A 25,738-nucleotide genomic window follows, 5' to 3' on the forward strand; every position below is an offset into this window, starting at 1 on the left:
ATAAGACAGATAAGGCAACACTTAAGGCAAAAACAAAAGTTGGGTGGATGGGTCGGTGTAGTGACTCTCATCACGGACAACTTCATTATTATAGCTGATTAGCAACTTTTCAACTACTTTTTAGCTACTTTGAAACTACTTAGCTAACCCTCTCCTAACCCCTCCCCTAACCTTAACCCTTTAACCTATCTCCTAGACTTAACGCTAACCTTAAACGTAACCCTAACCACTAGCCTAGCTATGTAATTACACTTAATCTATTATTATTATAGAAGACTAACTCAGTCCCATCCAAGCCTCGTTCCCCTACCTTGCCCCTCCAGTCCCAAATTTGAATTCAACCGGGCAGCAATAACAGATGGTCTGTTGGCTATGATGTCAAGTGTTTTCAGCTGTTGGCTGAAAGTTGGAGGGAGGGAGAGAGAGGGGAGAGAGGGGGGGGGGCGAGGGAGAGAGAGAGAGAGGGAGGGAGAGAGGGAGGGGGAGAGAGGAGGGGGAGAGGAGGGAGGGGAGAGAGGAGGGGGGAGGGAGGGAGAGAGGAGGGGGGGAGGAGAGGGGGAAGGTTGGACTCTCACGGAGAAAAATAATAGGCCTTCTCTTTTTTATATATGAGTTTAGAACTCGAGAGTCTACGCCAGAAAGAGGGAAAGAGGAGGTGTGTAAAAGAAAAGGGTTGGAGGACAAACAATTTGGCTTGCTGTAACTGGCTTCTGTCAGACGTGACTAACTAGCCAACTGACAAACTGATTTTTAATACAATGCCGTGGAACTTATAAATACATGTTATCAACCGAAATAACTAACTTAAGTTTCTCCGTTGAGACTGCAAAGAACGATTTATAATTGTACACACAGTTTTTGAAGATGACGAGAACGCGGGGCTGATTCATTTTGAATAACCTACTTTTGTCCTTAAAACATTGAAGGGAAAACTTTTTTTTTGCTCACTGACTATAGCCTATGTGCATTGGAACCGGTTTTTCCACTGCTGCTTCGATTTTCTGTTGTTTTCCGTTGTCTTCATGCCTGACAGTTTTCACGGAAAACAGATCCACGTAGCCGAACGCAGTCGGTAAGTGTTCTGTACAGTGTGTAAATAAATTATGAACCTTTACAGGATGTAAATTACAGCCATATCATTGGCTATGATGGATTTTATTCGCACCCCAGACAATGCTATTTATGATCTTTAGGCTCCTTTAAACAAAATAAAGATACAATGTAACTGAATCACCCCGTGAAATTGAACAATCAATGTAACGTTAATTCCTGAAGAAGAGTTGCTGTTTGAAAAAGTCTGCGGGTGGGATGCGCATAAACATGTGTTAGTGACTAGTACACCGTTTTGAAGGCAAAAACACGATTTTAATAATGAATTCCATAGAGTAAGTATAGGCTAAACTTTTTTTGGTTTATTCATTCAGTAATTTATCATATCATTTTGATGTCACTCTCCAGTCAATTAATGTGTGGGCTCTGTTTCAAGATCATTTTAGTAGAACCTATTGGGTTATTATACAGAAGATAACAACGTAAACAACTTGGGCAATTAGTCATTTTATGGAGAAAAGCATGAAATGGATTGATTGTTATCTTTAACGATTGTTATCATAGTCAGACAAGTGCACTCCTTGATCCTATTGACCAGATAAGCATTGTTATGTGTTTTGTCCTTGACAGCTATACAACTACATACAAACAACACCCATTGTAAACATGCTTAGTTATTTTCACATATTCCTTTTTTTCTATTTGTTTTCACCCATTTTCCCTCCACCATAGTCTCAGACAGGACATGAAAGAACCTTGGCCTTGTGGCCCAGTGTGTTTACTGGTGGAGGTGTGCCTTGTTTTTTGTGTGTGTGTGTGGGGGGGGGGGGGGGGGGGGGGGTAGTAATGATAGCTTGTGTCCCTCTGTGGCAAAGGAGTCATCTCTAGTTACACCCCCTCAATGCTTCCCCCCCCCCCCCCCCCCCCCCCCCCCTACACCCTCCTAGCAAGCCCCCCCAAAGCCAGTCGGCTAGCTAGGGCCAGATGGCTTTGCCTAAACCACCCTGGGAAAATGCAGTGATGGGGCCCTTCCCTGCTACAGAGAGAGAGGGGCATATGAATGCACCAATTTGTAAGTCGCTCTGGATAAGAGCGTCTGCTAAATGACTTAAATGTAAATGTAAATATGAGGGGAAAAGAGCAGGCGGTCAATGCTGGGGTGTGTTACTTAACTCTTAGTCCTTGAGGGTCTGTAGTGTACTGTGTTATTCTGTTTTTCAATTAGTATTGAAGCACTCATCGTTCCTCCAATCAGGAGCCTTGGTCTTGACCTTAGGAGTCAGCCTCGGTGGCACGTATAATCCTCAGTCTCCAGGAGTATTGTAACTGCCTAGTTCTGTCTGGTTAGAAAACTAATCATTCTGAACTACTTTCCTTTCATTGTCTACTTTCACTCACCACCTGTAGATCTGAGAGGTAAATTGGAACTCCATCCCAGGGTGTTCACCAATAGCCATTTTCACACTGGCATTTTCAACTCAGGGTGACTCAAAGACAAACTGGTTGATGAGATTTTCAACCCAAATGGTGTCAACTGTCAACCCTGCTAAGGACCAGGGTTGAAATAGGGTCAGGGTGGAAAGGAGAGGTGAGACACCCTGTTGAGTCCGGCCTTAATGTAGCCCTGACCCATGATGACAGAGTGTATATTATCCATAATAGTCATGGGCGTCAGGTCTTATTGTGGAAACACTTCTACTTGTGGTGTCATAGTGAGTTGAATAGTCTTCCACTCTATTGTCTTTACTGACTGTACACTCCACACCCCCATTAGAGGGGCCTTTCTAATCGACCTGGCCCGGGTATCCTGGAAGGATATTGACCTCATCCCATCAGTAGAGGATGCCTGGTCGTTCTTTAAAAGTAATCTCCTCACCATCTTAAATAAGCATGCCCGTTTCAAAAAATGTAGAACTAAGAACAGATATAGCCCTTGGTTTACTCCAGACCTGACTGCCCTTGACCAGCACAAAAAACATCCTGTGGTGGACTGCACTAGCATCGAATAGTCCCCGCGAAATGCAACTTTTCAGGGAAGTTAGGAACCAATACACACTGTGATTTCGGAAAGCAAAGGCTAGCTTTTTCAAACAGAAATTTGCATCCTGTAGCTCTAACTCCAAAAGGTTTTGGTACACTGTAAAGTCCATGGAGAATAAGAGTACCTCCTCCCAGCTGCCCACTGCTCTGAGGCTAGGAAACACTGTCACCACCGATAAATCCACAATAATCGAGAATTTCAATAAGCATTTCTCTACGGCTGGCCATGCTTTCCTCCTGGTTACCCCAACCCCGGCCAACAGCTCCGCACCCCCCGCAGCTACTAGCCCAAGCCTCCCTAGCTTCTCCTTCACCCAAATCCAGATAGCAGATGTTCTGAAAGAGCTGCAAAACCTGGACCCGTACAAATCAGCTGGGCTAGACAATCTGGACACTCTCTCTCTAAAATTATCCGCAGCCATTGTTGCAACCTCTATTACCAGTCTGTTCAACCTCTCTTTCGTATCGTCCGAGATCCCTAAAGATTGGAAAGCTGCCGCGTCATCCCCCTCTTCAAAGGGGGTGACACTCTAGACCCAAACTGTTACAGACCTATATTCATCCTGCCCTGCCTTTCTAAAGTCTTCGAAAGCCAAGTTAACAAACAGATCACTGACCATTTCGAATCCCACCATACCTTCTCCACTGTACACTCCAGGTTTCCGAGCTGGTCACGGGTGCACCTCAGCCACGCTCAAGGTACTAAACGATATCATAACCGCCATTGATAAAAGACAGTACTGTGCAGCCGTCTTCATCGACCTGGCCAAGGCTTTCGACTCTGTCAATCACCGTATTCTTATCGGCAGACTCAACAGCCTTGGTTTCTCAAATGACTGCCTTGCCTGGTTCACCAACTACTTCTCAGATAGAGTTCAGTGTGTCAAATCGGAAGGCCTGTTGTCCGGACCTCTGGCAGTCTATATGGTGGTGCCACAGGGTTCAATTCTCGGGCTGACTCTTTTCTCTGTATATATCACGGATGTCGCTCTTGCTGCTGGTGATTCCCTGATCCACTTCTACGCAGATAACACCATTCTGTATACAACTGGCACTTCTTTGGACACTGTGTTAACAAACCTCCAAACGAGCTTCAATGCCATACAACACTTCTTCCGTGGCCTCCAACTGCTCTTAAATGCAAGTAAAACTAAATGCATGCTATTCAACCGATCGCTGCCCGCACCCGCCCGCCCGACTAGCATCAATACTCTGGACAGTTCTGACTTAGAATATGTGGACAACTACAAATAGCTAGGTGTCTGGCTAGACTGTAAACTCTCCTTCCAGACTCATATTAAACATCTCAAATCCAAAATTAAATCTAGAATCTGCTTCCTATTTCACAACAAAGCGTCCTTCACTCACGCTGCCAAACATACCATCGTAAAACTGACTATCCTACCGATCCTCAACTTTGGCAATGTCATTTACAAAATAGCCTTCAACACTACTCAGCAAACTGGATGCAGTCTATCACAGTGCCATCCGTTTTGTCACCAAAGCCCCATATACTACCCACCACTGCGACCTGTATGCTCTCGTCAGCTGGCCCTCGCTACATATTTGTCGCCAGACACACTGGCTCCAGGTCATCTGTAAGTCTATGCTAGGTAAAGCTCCGCCTTATCTCAGCTCACTGTTCACCATAACAACACCCACTCGTAGCACGCGCTCCAGCAGGTATATCTTACTGGTCATCCCCAAAGCCAACACCTCCTTTGGCCGCCTTTGTTAAGGCTGTCGCTCTCCTCATCCTCAGATGAGGTGAGGAGAGAAGGATCTTCAGACCAAAATGCGGTTTCAGGGAAATAAGCCATCTTTTATTTTAAACAACGATGAAGATGGCAACACGAAAACAAATACTTTAACAAACTTACAAAATAACAAAAAAACGTCGTAGAACGAAACCTGAACATAAACTTACATTACATAAACGTAAACTCACGGACAGGAACGTTACATCAAAAAACGTACGAACAGCCAAACAGCCCCATATGTGAAAAACATCGACAACACGAGAGACATCACAGGAGACAATCACCCACAAACAAACAGTGAGAATGCCCTACCTAAATATGACTCTTAATTAGAGGAAAACGCAAACCACCTGCCTCTAATCAAGAGCCATACCAGGCAAACCAAAACCAACATAGAAACAGATAACATAGACTGCCCACCCAAAACTAACGCCCTGACCATAAACACATAAAAAACAACATAAAACAGGTCAGGACTGTTACAGTACCCCCCCCTCAAGGTGCGAACGCCGGGCGCACCAGCACAAAGTCCAGGGGAGGGTCTGGGTGGGCAGTTGACCACGGTGGTGGCTCCGGCTCAGGACGCTCTCCCCACACCACCATAGTCACTCCCCTCTTCTGTCTACCCCTTCCACTGACCACCCTAAAACTACCTTCCCCTAAATAAACAGCCAGCACCGGGACAAGGGGCAGCACCGGGACAAGGGGTAGCACCGGGACAAGGGGCAGCACCGGAACAAGGGGCAGCACCAGGATAAGGACCAGCACCGGAATAAGGGGCAGCACCGGGACAAGGGGCAGCACCGGGACAAGGGGCAGCACCGGGACAAGGGGCAGCACCGGGACAAGGGGCAGCACCGGGACAAGGGGCAGATCCCGGCTGAAGGACTCTGGCAGGTCCTGGCTGAGGAACTCTGGCAGGTCCTGTTTGGACGGCTCTGGCAGGTCCTGGCTGGACGGCTCTGGCAGGTCCTGGCTGGACGGCTCTGGCAGGTCCTGGCTGGACGGCTCTGGCAGGTCCTGGCTGGACGGCTCTGGCAGGTCCTGGCTGGACGGCTCTGGCAGGTCCTGGCTGGACGGCTCTGGCAGGTCATAGCAGGACGGCTCTGGCAGGTCCTGGCTGGACGGCTCTGGCAGGTCCTGGCTGGACGGCTCTGGCAGGTCCTGGCTGGACGGCTCTGGCAGGTCCTGGCTGGACGGCTCTGGCAGGTCCTGGCTGGACGGCTCTGGCAGGTCCTGGCTGGACGGCTCTGGCTCAGGCAGATCCTGTCTGGTTGGCGGCTCTGGCAGATCCTGTCTAGTTGGCGGCTCTGGCAGATCCTGTCTAGTTGGCGGCTCTGGCAGATCCTGTCTGGTTGGCGGCTCTGGCGGATCCTGTCTGGCGGGCGGCTCTAGCGGCTCCTGTCTGGCGGGCGGCTCTAGCGGCTCCTGTCTGGCGGACGGCTCTGTAGGCTCATGGCAGACGGGCGGCTTTGCAGGCTCATGACAGACGGGCGGTTTTGCAGGCTCATGGCAGACGGATGGCTCAGACGGCGCTGGGGAGACGGATGGCTCAGATGGCGCTGGGGAGACGGATGGCTCAGATGGCGCTGGGGAGACGGATGGCTCAGATGGCGCTGGGGAGACGTATGGCTCTGTAGGAAGGAGAAGGAGAGACAGCCTGGTGCGTGGTCTAGGCACTGGCTGCGCTGGAGAGGAGGAAACAGCAGGAGAGAGAACCCGGAGAGACAGCCTGGTACGGGGGGCTGCCACCGGAGGACTGGTACATGGAGGTGGCACCGGGTCTACCGGACCGTGAAGGAGGACACGTGCTCTTGAGCACCGAGCCTCCCCAACCTTACCAGGTTGAATGGACCCCGTAGCCCTGCCAGTGCGGCGAGGTGGAATAGCCCGCACTGGGCTATGCAGGCGAACCGGGGACACCACCTGTAAGGCTGGTGCCATGTACACCGGCCCAAGGAGACGTACTGGAGACCAGATACGTTGGGCCGGCTTCATGGCACTCGGCTCGATGCCCAACCTAGCCCTCCCAGTGCGGCAAGGTGGAATAGCCCGCACTGGGCTAAGCACGCGTACTGGGGACACCGTGCGCTTTACCGCATAACACGGTGTCTTACCAGTACGACGCCTTCTACCTCCACGGTAAGCACGGGGAGTTTGCTCGGGTATCCTACCCGGCTTTGCCACACTCCTCGTGTGCCCCCCCCCCAAGAAATTTTTTGGTCTGACTCACGGGCTCCCAACCGCGTCGTCGCGCTGCCTCCTCATACCAGCGCCTCTCAGCCTTCGCTGCTTCCAACTCCTCCTTTGGACGGCGATATTCCCCTGGTTGAGCCCAAGGTCCTCTACCGTCCAATATCTCCTCCCAAGTCCAGAAGTTCTTGTTGCTCTGTCGAGCATTCCCATACCGCTTGGTCTTAGCGTGGTGGGTGATTCTGTTAAGGCTGTCGCTCTCCTCATCCTCAGATGAGGTGAGGAGAGAAGGATCTACAGACCAAAATGCGGTTTCAGGGAAATAAGCCATCTTTTATTTTAAACAACGATGAAGATGGCAACACGAAAACAAATACTTTAACAAACTTACAAAATAACAAAAAAACGTCGTAGAACGAAACCTGAACATAAACTTACATTACATAAACGTAAACTCACGGACAGGAACGTTACATCAAAAAACGTACGAACAGCCAAACAGCCCCATATGTGAAAAACATCGACAACACGAGAGACATCACAGGAGACAATCACCCACAAACAAACAGTGAGAATGCCCTACCTAAATATGACTCTTAATTAGAGGAAAACGCAAACCACCTGCCTCTAATCAAGAGCCATACCAGGCAAACCAAAACCAACATAGAAACAGATAACATAGACTGCCCACCCAAAACTAACGCCCTGACCATAAACACATAAAAAACAACATAAAACAGGTCAGGACTGTTACAGCCTTTCCTTCCAGTTCTCTGCAGCCAATGACTGGAACAATTGCAAAAATCGCTGAAGTTGGAGACTTATATCTCCCTCACTAACTTTAAGCATCAGCTATCTGAGCAGATTACTGATCGCTGCAGCTGTACCCAGTCCATCTGTAAATAGCCCATCCAATCTACCTACCTCATCCCCATATTGTTTTTCTTTTTTTTTTTTTTTTTTTACACACCAGTATTTCTACTTGCACATCATCATCTGCACATCTATCACTCCAGTGTTAATTTGCTAAATTGTAATTACTTCGCTACTATGGCCTATTTATTGCCTTACCTCCTGAATCAATTTGTACACACTGTATATAGATTTTCTTTATTGTGTTATTGACTGTACCTTTGCTTATTCTATGTGTAACTCTGTGTTGTTTGTGTCGCACTGCTTTGCTTTATCTTGGCCAGGTTGCAGTTGTAAATTAGAACTTGTTCTCAACTGGCCTACCTGGTTAAATAAAGGTGAAATAAAAAAAGAGACCCTCAGCTGTGGTAGCAGAGGTCAACCCTGCCAAGGCTCGTATGGTCCAGCCAAATACGTGACCTGTCAGAGTTGAAAGGCCTCAACTTTAGCTTAGCGTCTCTTCATCTGTAGGAGGAGCGAGGGGGCAACGATGGGTCGTGTGTAAATAAGACTGCTGTTGCAAAGCTTGGGCAGCTGTATATGCCATCAATGAGGAGGGTGGAGAGTGCAGCCTCGGAGGCATGCTCCCTGTCCTGTTGATCTGTAATGCAGTTCCAAATCTGGGCCCTTTTTTGCTGAGCTGACAGTTTTGAGATAATTTAGAACGGGAAGTTTGTTGAAGTTTAACTTTCCATGATCTGACAAGCCTTTCTCATGTGTTCTCTGCATCAGGCTATTTCAGGAGAAGTCCTGTGATTGATAGATGCTCAAACTTTTTGTTTATTATTATTTCCAGGGACCTCTCTTCATAGACCTGTTCTGGGTCTGAATATCCCAGTTTTTTTGGCCTCTGTAATGTTATTGCTGTGTCTGTCTGCAATGTTAAATTCGTTACAGTAAAACTGAATGCACAGAGCAGACTTCCTTGTCTATACAGAAAAGGGCAGTCTATCACGTTAGCAATATTTGTCATGGAATGTTTATTACCAGATGCAATAAATTGATTATAATACCAAGTTACATTCTGAACTGTGTCTCAATAATCTCAACATGGTCAACTCAATCCGTCTCACTGTCTAGTTTCTTTGTGTCACAGACCTTCAAGTAGCTAGTTCATAGGACATGAGCTCAGAAGAACAAGGCTAGCTTTGTTTAAAAGCACAGGCCTACATACAGTGCCTTCAGAAAGTAATCATACCCCTTGACTTATTCCACATTTTGTTGTGTTACAGCCTGAATTCAAAATGGATTAATGGATTGAATGACTTACTAAACTGATTTCCATCATATCCCATGGTTGTCAGGCATTGCTCTACAAGCCAAGGACTGATTTAGGCATACTACTGCCTTGGAGTAGCCTATACTCTAATGTACTGTGCTGTGTTGGTCCTGCACTGGCAGAGTGTATTTATACACTGAACACACTAGGATCTCCCACAAATGAGCCCCCTCAGTTAAAAGAGCCTGGAAATAGTCTATGTTGAACCCTGTTGGCAAGAGGAGATGCTTGTTGTGGGTTAGGCCGGGAGATGGAGAGAGTCTTCTCCTGTAGCATTAGTCTAGTAAGGGCAGTCAAAGTATTTGAGTGTTTAATAGTTCTGCTGTCTCATTGACCGAGCTGAGCATCCAAAAGGAATAGTAGGGTTTTTGGGGTCTTGGAGATCCACAAACATCCATTCAAACATGAGAGACTCAAAGTATTGGGTGATGTAGTTTTCCCTTGGCTTAGGGGATGCCAGAGAAACCTAGAAGTGTACACGAAGGAGGTATTTTAGGATGGGAGAGACCATAAGGAGGTACAATTATACCCTGGCACCAGACAGATGTTGGGTGGAATGGAAGAACTGCTCTGCGCTGCTGTAAATGACAGAGCTGACCTTGAAGTGCCAGAATCCCTCAAGCTCTGTCAAGTTGGTTGTTGATCATTGTTAGACAACCATTTTCAAGTCTTGCCATAGATTTTCAAGTCAAAACTGTAACTTGGCCACTCAGGAACATTCAATGTCTTCTTGGTAAGCAACTCCAGTGTATATTTGGCCTTGTGTTTTAGGTTATTGTCCTGCTGAATGGTGAATTCATCTCCCAGTGTCTGGTGGAAAGAAGACTGAACCAGGTTTTCCTCTAGGATTTTGCCTGCGCTTGGATCTATTCCGTTTCTTTTTATCAAAAAACTCCCGAGTCCCAAGATGATGCAGCCACCATGCTTGAAAATATGAAGAGTGGAACTGTGTTGGATTTTCCCCAAATATAATGCTTTGTATACAGGAAATAAAGTAAATGTTCTTTCCCACAGTTTTTGTAGTTTTACTTTAGTGCATTGTTGTAGATAGGGTGCATGTTTTGGAATATTTTTATTCTGTACAGTCTTCCTTCTTTTCACTCTGTAATTTATGTTAGTATTGTGGAGTAACTACAATGTTGTTAATCCATACTCAGTTTTCTCCTATCACAGCTGTTAAACTCTAACTGTTTTAAAGTCACCATTGGCCTCATGGTGAAATCCCTGAGTGGTTTCCCAACCCCCCCTGCAACTGAGTTAGGAAGGATGCCTGTATCTTTGTAGTGACTGGGTGTATTGATACACCATCCAAAGCGTAATTAATTACTTCACCATGCTCAAAGGGATATTCAGTGTCTGCCTTTTTTAACCTATATACCAATAGGTGCCCTTCTTAGCGAGGCATTGGAAAACCTCCATGGTCTTTGTGGTTAAATCTGTGCTTGAAATTCACTACTCGACTGAGAGACCTTGCAGATAATTGTATGTGTGGGGTACAGAGATGGGGTAATCATTCAAAGTCAAGACATTTCAGCGTTTAATTTTGTGTTCATTGTAAAAATTTCTAACAAAATACAATTTTGTCATCGTGGGGTATTTATTGTGTGTAGATCAGTGGCACAAAATCTGAATTTAATCTATTTTAAAATCAGGCTGTAACACAACAAAATGTGGAAGAAAACAAGGGGTGTGAATACTTTCTGAAAGCACTGTAGGTGAGGCTAGGCATCCACTCCTTTGTTTTTGTGTTCATAGTGACTCCATCACACTCCACTCCCTGTATAGCCTAGTCTGGCTTTGTAATGACACTATATGTCCAATTTGTTTCTTATAGTCTGCTAGTTCTAAACCGTGTGACGTGTAGACATAATTCTTGCATTCGATGTTTGCTCTCATAAAGACCCCCATCACTCTTTTACTCTGTGTAATGTAAAGTACACTACATTCAGTGGTGTAAAGTACTTAATTAAAATTACTTCAAAGTACTACATAAGTTGTTCTTGGGGGTATCTGTACTTTATTTAACTTTTTATATTTTTGACAACTTTTTCTTCACTACATTCCTAAAGAAAATAATGTACTTTTTACTCCATGCATTTTCCCTGACACCCAAAAGTACTCGTTACATTTTAAATGCTTAGCAGGACAGGAAAATGGTCCAATTCACACACGTATCAAGAGAACATCCCTGGTCATCTCTACTGCCTCTGATCTGGCGGACTCACTAAACACAAACGCATCATTTGTAAATTATGTCTGAGTGTTGGAGTGTGTCCATGGCTATACGTAATTAAAAAATGAACACATTGTGCCATCTGGTTTGCTTAATATAAGGAATTTGAAATTATTTATACTTTTAATACTTAACTATATTTAAAACCAAATACTTTAAAACTTTTACTCAAGTAGTATTTTACAATGTGACTCACCTTTACTTTAATCATTTTCTTTTAAGGTACCTTTTACTTTTACTCAAGTCTGATAATTGGCTACTTTTTCCACCACAGACTACATTTACTATCCAGCCCATTTATTTTGTTGTAGGCTATTTAACAATTGAATGCAATTATTAAGGAGGTCGGTGGCATTTCTGGCTCTCTGAACTACATTGACATTGTCAGTCTCTAGAAAAAGGCATCCTCATTTGTACAAACACGGAATTGTCAATGTGCATGGTGGGGATGATTATAATGTGTGGATTGGAGTTGTTATATTTGCATGAGTGTGTGTGTGCGTGACGTTTGTGGGTCTGTTGTGTGAGTGTGCATGGAAATAGGGGTGTGTGTCTACATGTGTATCATACACGTGACTGCCTCTCGAAAAGGCCTCTCATTGTTTCTCTGTTCTTCTACTTACTGTTTTTTCTCCTTTTTTTGTAAGGAACTCTCTACAATCAGAGTTGAAAGGCCTCCATTGTTTGGGCCTCTCACAAAGGCAGGCATGGAGTGGAAGGGCTTGAGGGAGAATAGGATCTCTTTCTGAGACTGATAAAACTATTCCAATATTTAAAAGGATATACAGTATGTTAAACCATGTGTTAAACAGTTGGTTTCCTGGATACTCATTCAGACATAATATAAAAGATGTGCGCTTGCCATCAGAGACAGTTGTTTGCGTGTCTGTAAGTGAAGAAATGTAGGCCTATAGACTACATTGGAGTTGAAAGGAGAAACGTGACCATAACTTTTCCTCCATGGTGATTGGGAGGTAGATGGTTTGGGGGGTTTGATAGTGATGTATTATCTTTTATAATGACTTTAGAGGTTTGTTATTTTGGCACATCTGCACATGTTAGAAAGGTCAGTGTGTATGGTCTTAGAGTTCATGTCAGTGTTAGGCTTTGTCGTAAACTTACTGCCCCTAAAATCACTTTCTATATATTCTCACTCTGTAATTACTGGTCTCTGAAGGGGTTACAGACTACATTCTCTCTCGCTCTCTCTCTTTGAAGAGCACTGTTGGGTCCAGAGCCTGGTCCAGAACTTGGACCGAGAGATCTCTGCTCTCGGTCCAAGCCTGGCTAAAGAAAGACTGAAGGCATGGAGGGAGGGGAGTAGGAGACTGTGCGGCAGTGCCAAAATCATTGCAGGTCCCCCCCATTCACTCTTGAGGAACAAAGTGTTGTTTGAGAGGCACTGGTCAGAGATTTAGAGGAGAAATGATACAGAGACAGGCTGAGAGAGAGAATGGTGGCGAGCTGTGACTTTATCACCAACTTAATAAAAATGTCTGGATGTGGAAGGAGTGTAGATGAGGTTTAAGGTCTCCCGAGTGGCACAGCGGTCTAAGGCACTGCATCTCAGTGCTAGAGGCGTCACTACAGACACCCTGGTTCGGTTCCAGGCTGTATCACAACCGGCTGTGATTGGGAGTCCAATAGGGCGGCCCACAATTGGCCCAGCATCGTCCGGGTTTGGCCGGTGTAGGCCGCCATTGTAAATAAGAATGTGTTCTTAACTGACTTGCCTAGTTAAATAAAAATACAAAAATAATTAAGGATGTCTTTATGACTCGTTTTATCTTCAGATTCATAATTTCCTTCGTTAGTCAGCATGGATGAGTAAAGGTTATCATAGATCTGTGATTTTACCATAGTGGTCTAGTCATGATCATAAATCTGTTGAAATGCACTTAATGACTTGTAACCATGGTATTTATGTTCCTCCTCAATACAACATAGTGTCAATTCTTTGCCTTTTAAGAGATAAAAGGGAGGCTGTCTCTCAGTAGACCACTTTCAAACACTGTCACATATCATGTGGAGTGCATCTCATTTGCTCCCTGTTTTTGAGATGAGCTGAGATGACAAACGAGTCTTGTCCCTTCATTTCCCAGCCAAATGAGCTATCAAATGCAGCAGGTCTTTCAGTATTCTCTCTCTGCTCAAAACACCCATTTACATAACTCTTCAGGACTGCCTTTAATCTGATTAGCATGCCTCAATAACTAACGACAAGGTGTATTTAGTAACGACAAGGTGTATTAAGTGCAGCAATTTTACTTCATAAGAAACAAAATGGAAGATGTCTCATTGCACCATATATCAACATGTATTTGATGTCTATTTGATTTCATTACAAATATTTAAGGATAGGGTTTGGTTGGTAATGGTTTGGACAGGTCAGTGAGAGGGGTTATTCAAGTTCAGGAGGATCGGCAAATCTATCCAGAAAGCGTGTTTCACCTATTTGACCACACAAAAAAATTGGCTTTATCTGTACACAAGTTGTGTTCAAGTTGCCAGCCAGAGAGCATTCTCTCTCAGCTGTGAATGTTGATATCATAATGTCTCACATATTAGAGCATGAGTGAGTGTATCTGAATCCATGATGAAATGCCCATATAAACACAATCCAGTTCTGAGATCATTTTGAACATGTGGACTGAGGGTGGAGTGTTTAATTTGACCTGTTTAGAGATCATAACCCACAGTTGTAGCAGAACCCATTGTCATCATCATGTTCTAATAGCTAAGGCATTCAAAACGATATCACCAAGTTTTTTTTTTTAGTCTGTTATGTTGGATTAAACCAGAAAACAAGAGTGTTGGTGTTGATGCTCCAGCCTCCAAATCCAACTCTAACTTTCCTGCTCTGCGTCCTGCCCTGAGGGAAAAGTCACCTCCAGCACACTGATCTCCACTTCCTCCTCTTGGCCACAGCTTTCTGCCAATGAGAGAGAGTGATTCTCTTATGGTTAATAGGCAACCACAGTTGGCACAAGGTGGACACCATGGAGTAGGTTGGTCCTATCATGTCCATACTATTCTCCAATCTCCACCATGCCCAACGGGCAGGACACATTGGGCACGGTGTTTGCCATTTGGAATCATAGAGAATTAGGTTTATAGCTGCAGCTATAAGGGTGGGGGGTGGAGCTGTAGATCAACAGGCTTCATGCCCAGTTAGGGGGAGACCATGGCAAATGGCACAGACTCGCATACCCCACTGTGCCAAGTTGTGCCACCATACAGCTGGGCTGTAACGATTAGTTCTCAGCTGCCCTCTGCCTTAAAGTCAGAGCACCCTTGGAATCCCTGACCTCTCTCACAACCCCGCACCCCCATCAGTGGTTAATGAAACCCATCCAAACTAGCTATGTGGGGAACCTGGGCATGGCTCTGCCTGTCTCTCAGCTGTTGAGGCTTGAGCTCCCACCCCCCCACCCCTCCCTCCATCCATCCTTGGTGTTTGTCAAGCAAGTGTGTTAGGCAACATTCTAAAGCAATTTGTTCCAAATCATACCAACATACTCAGTCATCTATAAGTGTGACTATATTTACATATACAGCACTAGCAGCAACCTTATTTTACCTGTTGTCATGACAACACACACAGAAATGTCATATTGGAATGAGGTCATTCAAGATGTACTTAATCAAAATGTATCGAAAGAGAGTATTTCTCAACTTCTACTTCTGTGCCTTGAGCTCCGAGACAAAACATGGAGCCACGTCACTCCCTCCTTATCTGGTGAGAATGGCTGAGAATATCAGCCTTCTGGACAGCTACCAGCTAGACCCCCATCTTCTAGACCCATTTATCACACTGGGCACAGACGTGAATTCAACGTCTATTCCACATTGGTTCAACTTAATTTAATTGAAATGACATGGAAACAACATTGATTCAACCAGTGTGTGCCCAGTGGGATCCTTCATCCACCCACACGGTCAATGCCATGGCATACACACTCAGACACTGCCTCCTTTCCCTGGGTCCCTCCATCTCTATGTGATATGCCTTATCTCCCAGCATGCTTTGCTGTGTGTGCCAGTAGAGGTCAATGCAGGGGGCTTATAAACTTTGTGCCGCCCCATAATGTCACCATTCTCCCTGAGCGGCACGAACTCCAGGCCTCACACACACACTGGCCACCATTGTGACTCACACAGGGACAATGTGGGGACAGACACATGGACGTGGGAGAGAGTTGGTGTGTGTGTGTGCGGTCGGATGAACAAGTTGTGCAACTTGATGGATTACCCACAACACCCTTGCAGTCACTTTTGAATGTCTTCAGAGGTGAGCAGTTATCTTAGGTTTCCCTTGCTCTTCAAACTTTCTCCTATTCCTGTTTTTGGTCCAGCTGAATGGTGGAGTTTGAGTAGAATTTTGACTGTAAACAGATATATGTGATAGTTTGCAAGAGTTCTGTCTTGCACAATCAGAGTGTAACGCTCGTCTTCTGAGGAGGAATAGTAGGAAGGATCGGAGGACCAATGCGCAGCGTGGTAAGTGTCCATATTTTAATAAAGAAAATAGACCACTGAACAAAGTGAACGAACGAAAACGAAACAGTCCTGTATGGTACAGACACAGGAACAATCACCCACAACCTACAATAACAAACAGGCTACCTAAATATGGCTCCCAATCAGAGACAACGACTGACACCTGCCTCTGATTGAGAATCATATTTGGCCAAACACATAGAAACAGAATAACATAGAAAAAGGAACATAGACTAGCCACCCAACTCACGCCCTGACCATACTAAAACAAAGACATAACAACAAAACTAAGGTCAGAACGTGACACAGAGGATGTTTTTTTGGCATGAACTTCAATAAAAGTGTCATCATTCAGTTATGTCATCATAACTGAATATGATGAAAGAGAAGTCCATAGTATAACCTCAAGGTGAAATGCTTTCAATAAGGGTGTTACTGCACCGCACATTAGTAGCCTAAATACTGTATGACTTATGTATATCACATTTCAGTCTCATTCTAAAGCATTCATTGTCCTGGCTTCATCCTCTCAGACCTACTTGGAAAGTCGTGCCACAGACACAGCAGACCAGTGGGACTGTGAAGCGCTCAGATGGCTAGATCATTTGTCTTGAGTTGTCCTTGGCCTTTTGAAAACAAGTGAGACAGAACAGAGGGGACTATCTGGCTGAGACAGAGAGGCAGACACATGAAGGACTGAGTGAATGAAGCGAGAACTCTTCCTCTAGCTCTGGAAAAACAGAGGGAACCAGAGAGCTACTTTCCAACGGGCCCTCATTCTTTCCATGTCATGGCCAGGTCATAATGTATCTCAGACGGAGAGGGGGGGGGGGGGGGGGGTTAAAAGCAGAAGTTTGGGAGAATGGAGGGAGGGGGGGACTGAAGTGAAAGAGCAGATCAGGAGAGCAGGCACCCAGCTCGGTTACTGTTTTTCTCCTGAGCCTGGAAACGTGAGTTTGCTGTAATCGGATCAGAACTGGGGTGAGATCATAAAGAAGGCTGGCCAGCAGCCCCAGAGAGAGCAGCCCACCCTGAGCAATGAGCCCTACACATCCTCCCCAACAGGCAAACTGGGAGGGGAGTTGGGGCTGCCTGATTAACCCTTCACTAGCACCACTCGATGTCCGTAGTAGCCCTGCTTTTAGTATAGAAATGTACTTTCACCCAGACATTTTTACTACATAGCCTATTTTAAATGCCTGACATTGACACCTCAAGTTCAATTTAGGAGAGTTGTAAAAATAAAAAAACGTGGACCCCAGTAAACTTTTGCTGTTGATATGAAATCAGTGTTGAATATGCTCACTGAAAATGATGGTGTTTGAGTGGACTTGAGTGGACACTGGACATCTGCTGCTATGTTGATTAGAATGGTCATAATTACAAAAATACAGTAGAGTAGACAGACACTGCAATAATTCAATATTCTATAAGACGTTCCGGTACTCGGTACTGGTGTCTATAGGCCTTTTTGGTACAGTTTTTTTCATTCATGTACTACAGGATGTCTCTGTAGTATGTGGTTGTCCATGTTTATGTACGCCCATGATACTGTAGTCATGGCAACAGGGTGTATGTGTGGTATACAGTCCTGTGGGTTATCATGGGGGGCTAGGCTAGCAGCATATGGAGGGTCTGGCAAGCCTATATGCAGAGTCACCAGGGAGAAGTCACAGATGGGCGGCAGATTTCACACTTCTCCTGAAGCCTCGGGGAACACTGGCGGGGGTGAGGGGTCAGAGGTCTGAATCAGGGGTGGAGGGGTGAGGAGGAGGGGGGGTTCTAGAGTGTCCTACATGCACTATGTTAAACTTGTGTCAGTTAGCATCAATGGAGTCTCGCAACTCACCACTTTGTGTTCTCTATTTTGTGGGTAAGATAGTGTTTGTTAACCTAGCCCTAGATTTAAAGTTGAGCCAAGACGCCTTCTCAGTCCTCTTTGCCAGTACTGTGCACTAAAGTCTTAACAGAGACAAATAAATACTGTAAGCCACTTTATTGCATTGTGAGCTAACGCATTGTGATGGCCTGTGATAATCTATGACCTACTCAGATATTTATCTTTCATGTTACAGGCACCCAAGCTGTTCTGATGAACTTCAGATAACAGCACCACTCCTTATCCTTCAGTCCCAACCTCCTTGTCTCCCCGGTGGTCTGGTCGGTCGGAGGGAGCCCCGGTATGACAGACCCTAACGGGGCTGAAGGGGAGGGTCTGGCCGAGGTGAACGCCTGCAGCCTGGAGATCGAGAGGGAGTATGAGGTCATCCCTGCCGTCATCTGCTCCATGTGCTGCCTGTTCGGCATCATCTACTGCTTCATTGGTAAGGTCACCACGGGGTCAAGACCACAAGTCGTAACCCAACCACGTCACGTCAACGAGTAAACAAAATCTTCAATAACAAGGGCTGCATCCCAAATGGAACCCCATTCCTTATAAGAGTGCACTACTTTTGACCAACACAACTTTTGAACAGAGCCATATGTGGGGAATAGGGTGCCATTTGGGACGCAGCAATGTAATAGAGCAGGGGATAAGGAATGTCTATTCAGCGTATCATATGTCTGCTAATGTGTTATACAGCAGGGTCTCCACAGGATTTTTTAACAAGGTGGTGCTGCTGATTTTTTAACACCTGTAACTGCCGTTTCCTGCAATCTACAGCTAAAGAATAATCATATTAGGGTGTGGTGCCTGGCCTTAAATCATAGAGTAAAACACACTTTATTTATTCATATTTTTCTCACCAAATCCAACTTAATAACCACAATTGCTTCTTTCTCCTCTACACCGCCTCTCTTTTTAGTTTGAACTGTAGGGTCATTTATACAGCATTACATTGCTTACAGTCGATATTCTGTAATATTTATAGAGTTGCTGATGCCCTAGCCTCTGCAATTTAACTTTATCTTTAAGCCCTAATTTATCACCTGCATATTTCTTTACTGTTAGATTCCTCAGGCTATTGAATCTCCCCCCATTGAAGTGAAGTACAACTTTAAATAAGTATTGTTTTCTTTTCACCCCCCTCTCTCCCTCTCTCTACCCCTCTCCTCTCTCCTTCACCATTCCCTCTCTCTACCCCTCTCCTCTCTCCTTCACCATTCCCTCTCTCTACTCCTCTCCTCTCTCCCTCTCTCTACCCCTCTCCTCTCTCCTTCACCATTCCCTCTCTCTACTCCTCTCCTCTCTCCCTCTCTCTACCCCTCTCCTCTCTCCTTCACCATTCCCTCTCTCTACTCCTCTCCTCTCTCCCTCTCTCTACCCCTCTCCTCTCTCCTTCACCATTCCCTCTCTACCCCTCTCCTCTCTCCTTCACCATTCCCTCTCTACCCCTCTCCTCTCTCCTTCACCATTCCCTCTCTCTACTCCTCTCCTCTCTCCCTCTCTCTACCCCTCTCCTTTCTGCTTCTCCATTCCCCCTCTCTACCCCTCTCCTCTCTCCTTCTCCATTCCCTCTCTCTACCCGTCTCCTCTCTCCTTCACCATTCCCTCTCTCTACCCCTCTCCTCTCTCCTTCACCATTCCCTCTCTACCCCTCTCCTCTCTCCTTCACCATTCCTTCTCTCTACCCCTCTCCTCTCTCCTTCACCATTCCCTCTCTCTACCCTCTCCTCTCTCCTTCTCCATTCCCTCTCTCTACCCCTCTCTTCACCATTCCCTCTCTACCCCTCTCCTCTCTCCTTCACAATTCCCTCTCTACCCCTCTCCACTCTCCTTCACCATTCCCTCTCTCTACCCCTCTCCTCTCTCCTTCACCATTCCCTCTCTCTACCCCTCTCCTCTCTCCTTCACCATTCCCTCTCTCTACCCTTCTCCTCTCTCCTTCACCATTCCCTCTCTACCCCTCTCCACTCTCCTTCACCATTCCCTCTCTCTACCCCTCTCCTCTCTCTACCCCTCTCCTCTCTCCTTCACCATTCCCTCTCTCTACCCCTCTCCTCTCTCCTTCACAATTCCCTCTCTCTACCCCTCTCCACTCTCTCTCACCATTCCCTCTCTCTACTTCTCTCCTCTCTCCCTTTCTACCTCTCTCTACCCCTCTCCTCTCTCCTTCACCATTCCCTCTCTCCACTCTCTCTCACTATTCCCTCTCTACCCCTCTCCTCTCTCTACCCCTCTCCTCTCTCCTTCACCATTCCCTCTCTCTACCCCTCTCCACTCTCTCACCATTCCCTCTCTCTACTCCTCTCCTCTCTCTACCCCTCTCCTCCTTCACCATTCCATCTCTCTACCCCTCTCCACTCTCTCTCACCATTCCCTCTCTCTACTTCTCTCCTCTCTCCCTCTCTACCTCTCTCTACCCCTCTCCTCTCTCCACCATTCCCTCTCTCTACCGCTCTCCACTCTCTCTCACCATTCCCTCTCTCTACCCCTTTCCTCTCTCCTTCACCATTCCCTCTCTCTACCCCTCTCCTCTCTCCTTCACCATTCCCTCTCCCTCACCATTCCCTCTACCCCTCTCCTCTCTCCTTAACCATTCCCTCTCTCTACCCCTCTCCTCTCTCCTTCACCATTCCCTCTCTCTACCCCTCCACTCTCTCTCACCATTCCCTCTCTATCCCTCTCCTCTCTCCTTCCCATTTCCCTATCTCTACCCCTCTCCTCTCTCCTTCACCATTCCCTCTCTCTACCCCTCTCCTCTCTCCATCACCATTCCCTCTCTCTACCCCTCTCTACTCTCTACCCCTCTCCTCTCTCTTTCAACATTCCCTCTCTCTACCCCTCTCCTCTCTCTACCCCTCTCCTCTCTCTTTCAACATTCCCTCTCTCTACCCCTCTCCTCTCTCCCTCTCTCTACCCCTCTCCTTTCTGCTTCACCATTCCCTCTCTCTACCCCTCTCCTCTCTCCTTCTCCATTCCCCCTCTCTACCCCTCTCCTCTCTCCTTCACCATTCCCTCTCTACCCCTCTCCTCTCTCCTTCACCATTCCCTCTCTCTACCCCTCTCCTCTCTCTACCCCTCTCCTCTCTCTACCCCTCTCCTCTCTCTACCCCTCTCCACCTCTCTCTACCCCTCTCCTCTCTCCTTCACCATTCGCTCTCTACCCCTCTCCACTCTCTCTCTACCCCTCTCCTCTCTCCTTCACCATTCCCTCTCTCTACCCCTCTCCTCTCTCCTTCACCATTCCGTCTCTCTACCCCTCTCCTCTCTCCTTCACCATTCCGTCTCTCTACCCCTTTCCACTCTCCTTCACCATTCCCTCTCTCTACCCCTCTCCACTCTCCTTCACCATTCCCTCTCTCTACCCCTCTCCACTCTCCTTCACCATTCCCTCTCTACCCCTCTCCTCTCTCCTTCACCATTCCCTCTCTCTACCCCTCTCCTCTCTCTACCCCTCTCCTCTCTCTACCCCTCTCCTCTCTCTACCCCTCTCCACCTCTCTCTACCCCTCTCCTCTCTCCTTCACCATTCGCTCTCTACCCCTCTCCACTCTCTCTCTACCCCTCTCCTCTCTCCTTCACCATTCCCTCTCTCTACCCCTCTCCTCTCTCCTTCACCATTCCCTCTCTCTACCCCTCTCCTCTCTCCTTCACCATTCCGTCTCTCTACCCCTCTCCTCTCTCTTTCACCATTCCCTCTCTCTACCCCTCTCCTCTCTCCTTCACCATTCCGTCTCTCTACCCCTCTCCTCTCTCTTTCACCATTCCCTCTCTCTACCCCTCTCCTCTCTCTTTCACCATTCCCTCTCTCTACCCCTCTCCTCTCTCCTTCCCATTTCCCTCTCTCTACCCCTCTCCTCTCTCCTTCCCATTTCCCTCTCTCTACCCCTCTCCTCTCTCCTTAACCATTCCCTCTTTCTACCCTCTCCTCTCTCTCTCACCATTCCCTCTCTACCCCTCTCCTCTCTCTCTCTCACCATTCCCTCTCTCTACTCCGCTCCTCTCTCTATCCCTCTCCTCTCTCCTTCACCATTCCCTCTCTCTACCCCTCTCCTCTCTCCGTCACCGTTCCCTCTCTAAACTCCTCTCCTCTCTCCCTCTCTACCTCTCTCTACTCCTCTCCTCTCTCCCTCTCTACCCCGCTCCACTCTCTCTCACATTTACTTCTTCACCTCTTCTCTCCCAGGATATCGCTGCTTCAAGGCGGTCATGTTCCTGTCGGGCCTGATGTTCGGCTCTGTCATAATCTTCCTGTTGTGCCACAAGGAGCGGGTGCTGGACACCCAGCTGAGTGTGGAGGCCTCGGCGGGTATCGGCCTGGGCATCGGCCTGCTGTGTGGCCTGGTCACCATGCTGGTTCGCTCCGTGGGTCTCTTCATGACGGGTCTGTTACTGGGCCTGCTACTTGCCCTCGCCACGCTGCTGGTCACCCACCAGTTCTACACACCCACCACCGTCTGGGTGCCCCTAGGGGTTCTGCTGGGCACTGGCATGCTGTTCGCCGTGCTCACCCTACAGTGGCAGAAGCTCTTCACCGTGTTGTCTACATCTGTGTTCGGGGCGGCCATCATGACGGTGTGTGCCGACTACTTTGTGGAGATGCTGGCGCTGGCCAGACACGCGTATCAGTGCTTGAGGCTGTCTCCGGCGCCGTCGCTCTGCTGGTACAGCTGGGTGATCGTGGGTATCTGGCCGGCACTCAGCTTCATGGGGGTGCTGGTGCAGTGGAAGCTGACGGCCGTGGGGTTGTCACACACTGAGGGTAAGCATCATAGAATTCCATATAGATGTATGGGAGGTAGAGGAAGCTGTTTGTAGAGTATGATGCATCTGTAAATCTCAATATGGGTTATATTATGTTCTCTTCACTGCTACAATGGTTTTATGGTATTAGAGAACATTGTTCTGGTATTGAAACAAAACAGATTGTCTCTCAAGTCAGCTGTTTATATTACATTTCAGGTGATTTAAGAATGTCAAATTTTGTATGAATGTAATTCTGTAGAATTACTAAGAAATGACTCAATGAGTAAACACACCGCTCTCCTCTGGCTCTCCTCTGGCTCTCCTCTGGCTCTCCTCTGGCTCTCCTCTGGCTCTCCTCTGGCTCCTCTCTCTCATCTCTCTCATCTCTCTCATCTCTCTCATCTCAGTCATCATCAGCAGGAGGCAGAAGCGGGTCCAGTTGATGCGGATCAGACAGAAAGATGTCAAGAAGCGCCAGCAGAACAGTGGGCAGGAGGGCACATACCGTCGCAAGCCCACCCCTGTCAAACGCTATACCGGAGACCTGCTGGCACCGGTCAGTCTCTCTCTCTCACACACACACAACAGAGGAGGCTGGTGGGAGGGGCTATAGGAGGATGTGCTCATTGTAATGGCTGGAATGGAATAAATGCAACAGAGTCAAAAATGTTGTTTTTATGTGTTTGATACAGTTCCATTGATTCCATTCCAGACATTACAATGAGCCCGTCCTCCTATAGCTCCCCCCACCAGCCTCCTCTGACACACACACTCTATTCTATTTGAATTCCAACATGTAGAACCCATTCCTAGGTTGATTCTGATTATATTCCCTCTCTCGTTTATTCCTTCTCTCAGAGCTACCTGCAGAGTCTTAGGGACAGACAGATGGGCACAGGCAACTCGCTCAGCAGCCTGGGCACTACCAACCACACAATAATCGACTTTGACTACGAGACAAGCTCCACCGTACCCCTCACCGTCACCACACCTGTCAACAGGGTCTGACGCACCGAGGGACAGATGGGGGACGACTCGCTTGTTTCTTGTCCCCCCTCCATAGTCCTCCTCCCTATGTAGTGTACTGTTGACCCTATAGACAATGTGAGAGTCTATTGAACAATGGACGTTCCTTACATTGACTTGGAAAAGGGCCTTGAATGCTGTCCAAGTGAAGATCAAAGCACACCTCCAGTGTACTGTACTGTACCTCGTTTGGAATGGCAGACTGGAAGGCAATTGAATGGTTCCTCGATCTGTGAGCTGTTCCCTGAGAGTGGTTGGTGTTTGGCCCCCCGTTTGATGTGTGCTGTAATCACTCTTTCAATAGACTGGGCTTGTGTGGCCTCTCCCTGTGTTGTCTGCTCTGAGCGGTGGCAGTTCCATGTGAAAAGTCTGAAGGCAGCTTCTGCTAGAGAGAAACAAACAGAAAGCGAGAGCACTGAAATGCTATGGGGTTAGGACAGAGCAGAGTACACAGTCAGAAGAAGGAGCAGAAATGATCTCATCTAACTTCTGAGGTCGTATACTTTCTCTGGTGCCATTATGTGATTGTTTGTGGGAGAAATCACTTGCCTGATGAAAACAGACTTGTTTTTGCTGTTCAGAAAGCAATACTGGGAATGGAAATGGCCATGAATAGCACGAGAGCTACCTCCTTGAGTGATTTCAACTTTTAGAATTGGAGTTAACTGTGCTTTAATGACTTGAAATTAACCAGTTGTGTGTAAACTCGGGTCAACCGCCTCACAGAACAGGACACCAGCTGATGTTGACAAGGCACTGTGACGGGACAAAGAAGAGGACATTTCGAGATACATTTCTCTAACCAGTGTTTTCTGTCTGTGTGAGTGTGTGTGCGTTTGTAATGTTAACGTGTGTGTATTGCTGTTTACTTGTCCCTTTTTCGAAGTAACTGCCTGTAGAGTGCAGTAGGTTCAGGTCCAGAGAGATACACGGCAGCCATTTTGTGCCTAAATACAATGGAGATTACATGGGCAACTGTTACAAGTGACATTTACATTTGTTTTCATTGGAACTGCAGTGCCTTTTTTAGCGGTAGCAATACTGCAATACTATACAATGTTTCAAACCATACTTGGTTATGCCAGTTATTTTTGAGCAGTAGCTTGTTTTCATTACAACTTCTAGGCAGTTTTACCTGTGTAGTACCTGTATTCAGCAATGTATATCAACAATAACATTGAAGGAATGTGCTATGGAATTTGTTTTTGCATAAATTTGCTGTACTCTAGGTTACTAAGGAATTATCAGTGTTTTTTAAAATTGTAATTTACTTTTGTTTTAGAATTTTAGAGGGACAGTAGGCCTACTCTCACTCAGTACTCTCAACTCTTCTGAATCTGTACAGAATTGTCAATAGGAAATTGAAAGATAAACCATTAAATTAGTTTAAAAACAAAAGCTGTCTGAGTCATTTGTCTGAGGCTAAATGGCTCTATTTTCCCTCGCTGGTCACCTAGCAACATCAGCTGCCAAATTCTGCCTTGGAATCAGAAACACAGAGGGTCTTGAAGGCAACAAATGGGGGTGATTTCCTGCTCCCTGATTGGTTTAAGCAGTGGTGTTGCTGTGGCAGCTCCGAACTTTAGCAGCCCACAAGTATCATGCATGAAAGCACATGGCTCTCGTCATAGGCTCCTCTGACCTTAAGTATTTCGCTAATCTTGGTGTCTCTGTTGTTCATTAGCCATTGCAATGAGATCAGAGTAGGTTTACATCATAAAGGAAACAAGGCCTGTTTTATTGTTGACTGTCATGACTAATTTGCACAACTATATCTTAGATGAAAAAAGTAATTGCATACATATATTCTGAACAATTTTTTTTTTTTTTTAAGTGCTGGTCCCATGTTTCATGAGCTTACATTTTTTTTCATTTAACTAAGCAAGTCAGTTAAGAACACATTCTTATTTACATTGACAGCCTACACCGGCCAAACCCGGACGACGCTGGGCCAATTGTGCGCCGCCCTATGGGGCTCCCAATCACGGCCGGTTCAAATCAAGTTTATTTTATATAGCCCTTCGTACATCAGCTAATATCCCGAAGTGCTGTACAGAAACCCAGCCTAAAACCCCAAACAGCTAGTAATGCAGGTGTAGAAGCACGGTGGCTAGG

General features: G+C 46.5%; 1 protein-coding gene across 1 annotated transcript; it reads left to right on the forward strand.

The window, feature by feature from the left end:
* Positions 1 to 547: 547 nt before the first annotated feature.
* On the forward strand, positions 548 to 25,021 carry LOC129815410 (transmembrane protein 198-like). The gene is made up of 5 exons (XM_055869205.1): positions 548 to 1,072; positions 18,043 to 18,291; positions 22,038 to 22,613; positions 23,005 to 23,153; positions 23,456 to 25,021. The coding sequence occupies exons 2-5, from the start codon at positions 18,150 to 18,152 to the stop codon at positions 23,603 to 23,605; spliced, it is 1,017 nt and encodes a 338-aa protein (XP_055725180.1). The 5' UTR covers positions 548 to 1,072; positions 18,043 to 18,149; the 3' UTR covers positions 23,606 to 25,021.
* The last annotated feature ends 717 nt before the right edge of the window (positions 25,022 to 25,738 follow it).

Source organism: Salvelinus fontinalis, chromosome 18 (genome assembly GCF_029448725.1).
Source record: "Salvelinus fontinalis isolate EN_2023a chromosome 18, ASM2944872v1, whole genome shotgun sequence".
NCBI lineage: Eukaryota > Metazoa > Chordata > Actinopteri > Salmoniformes > Salmonidae > Salvelinus > Salvelinus fontinalis.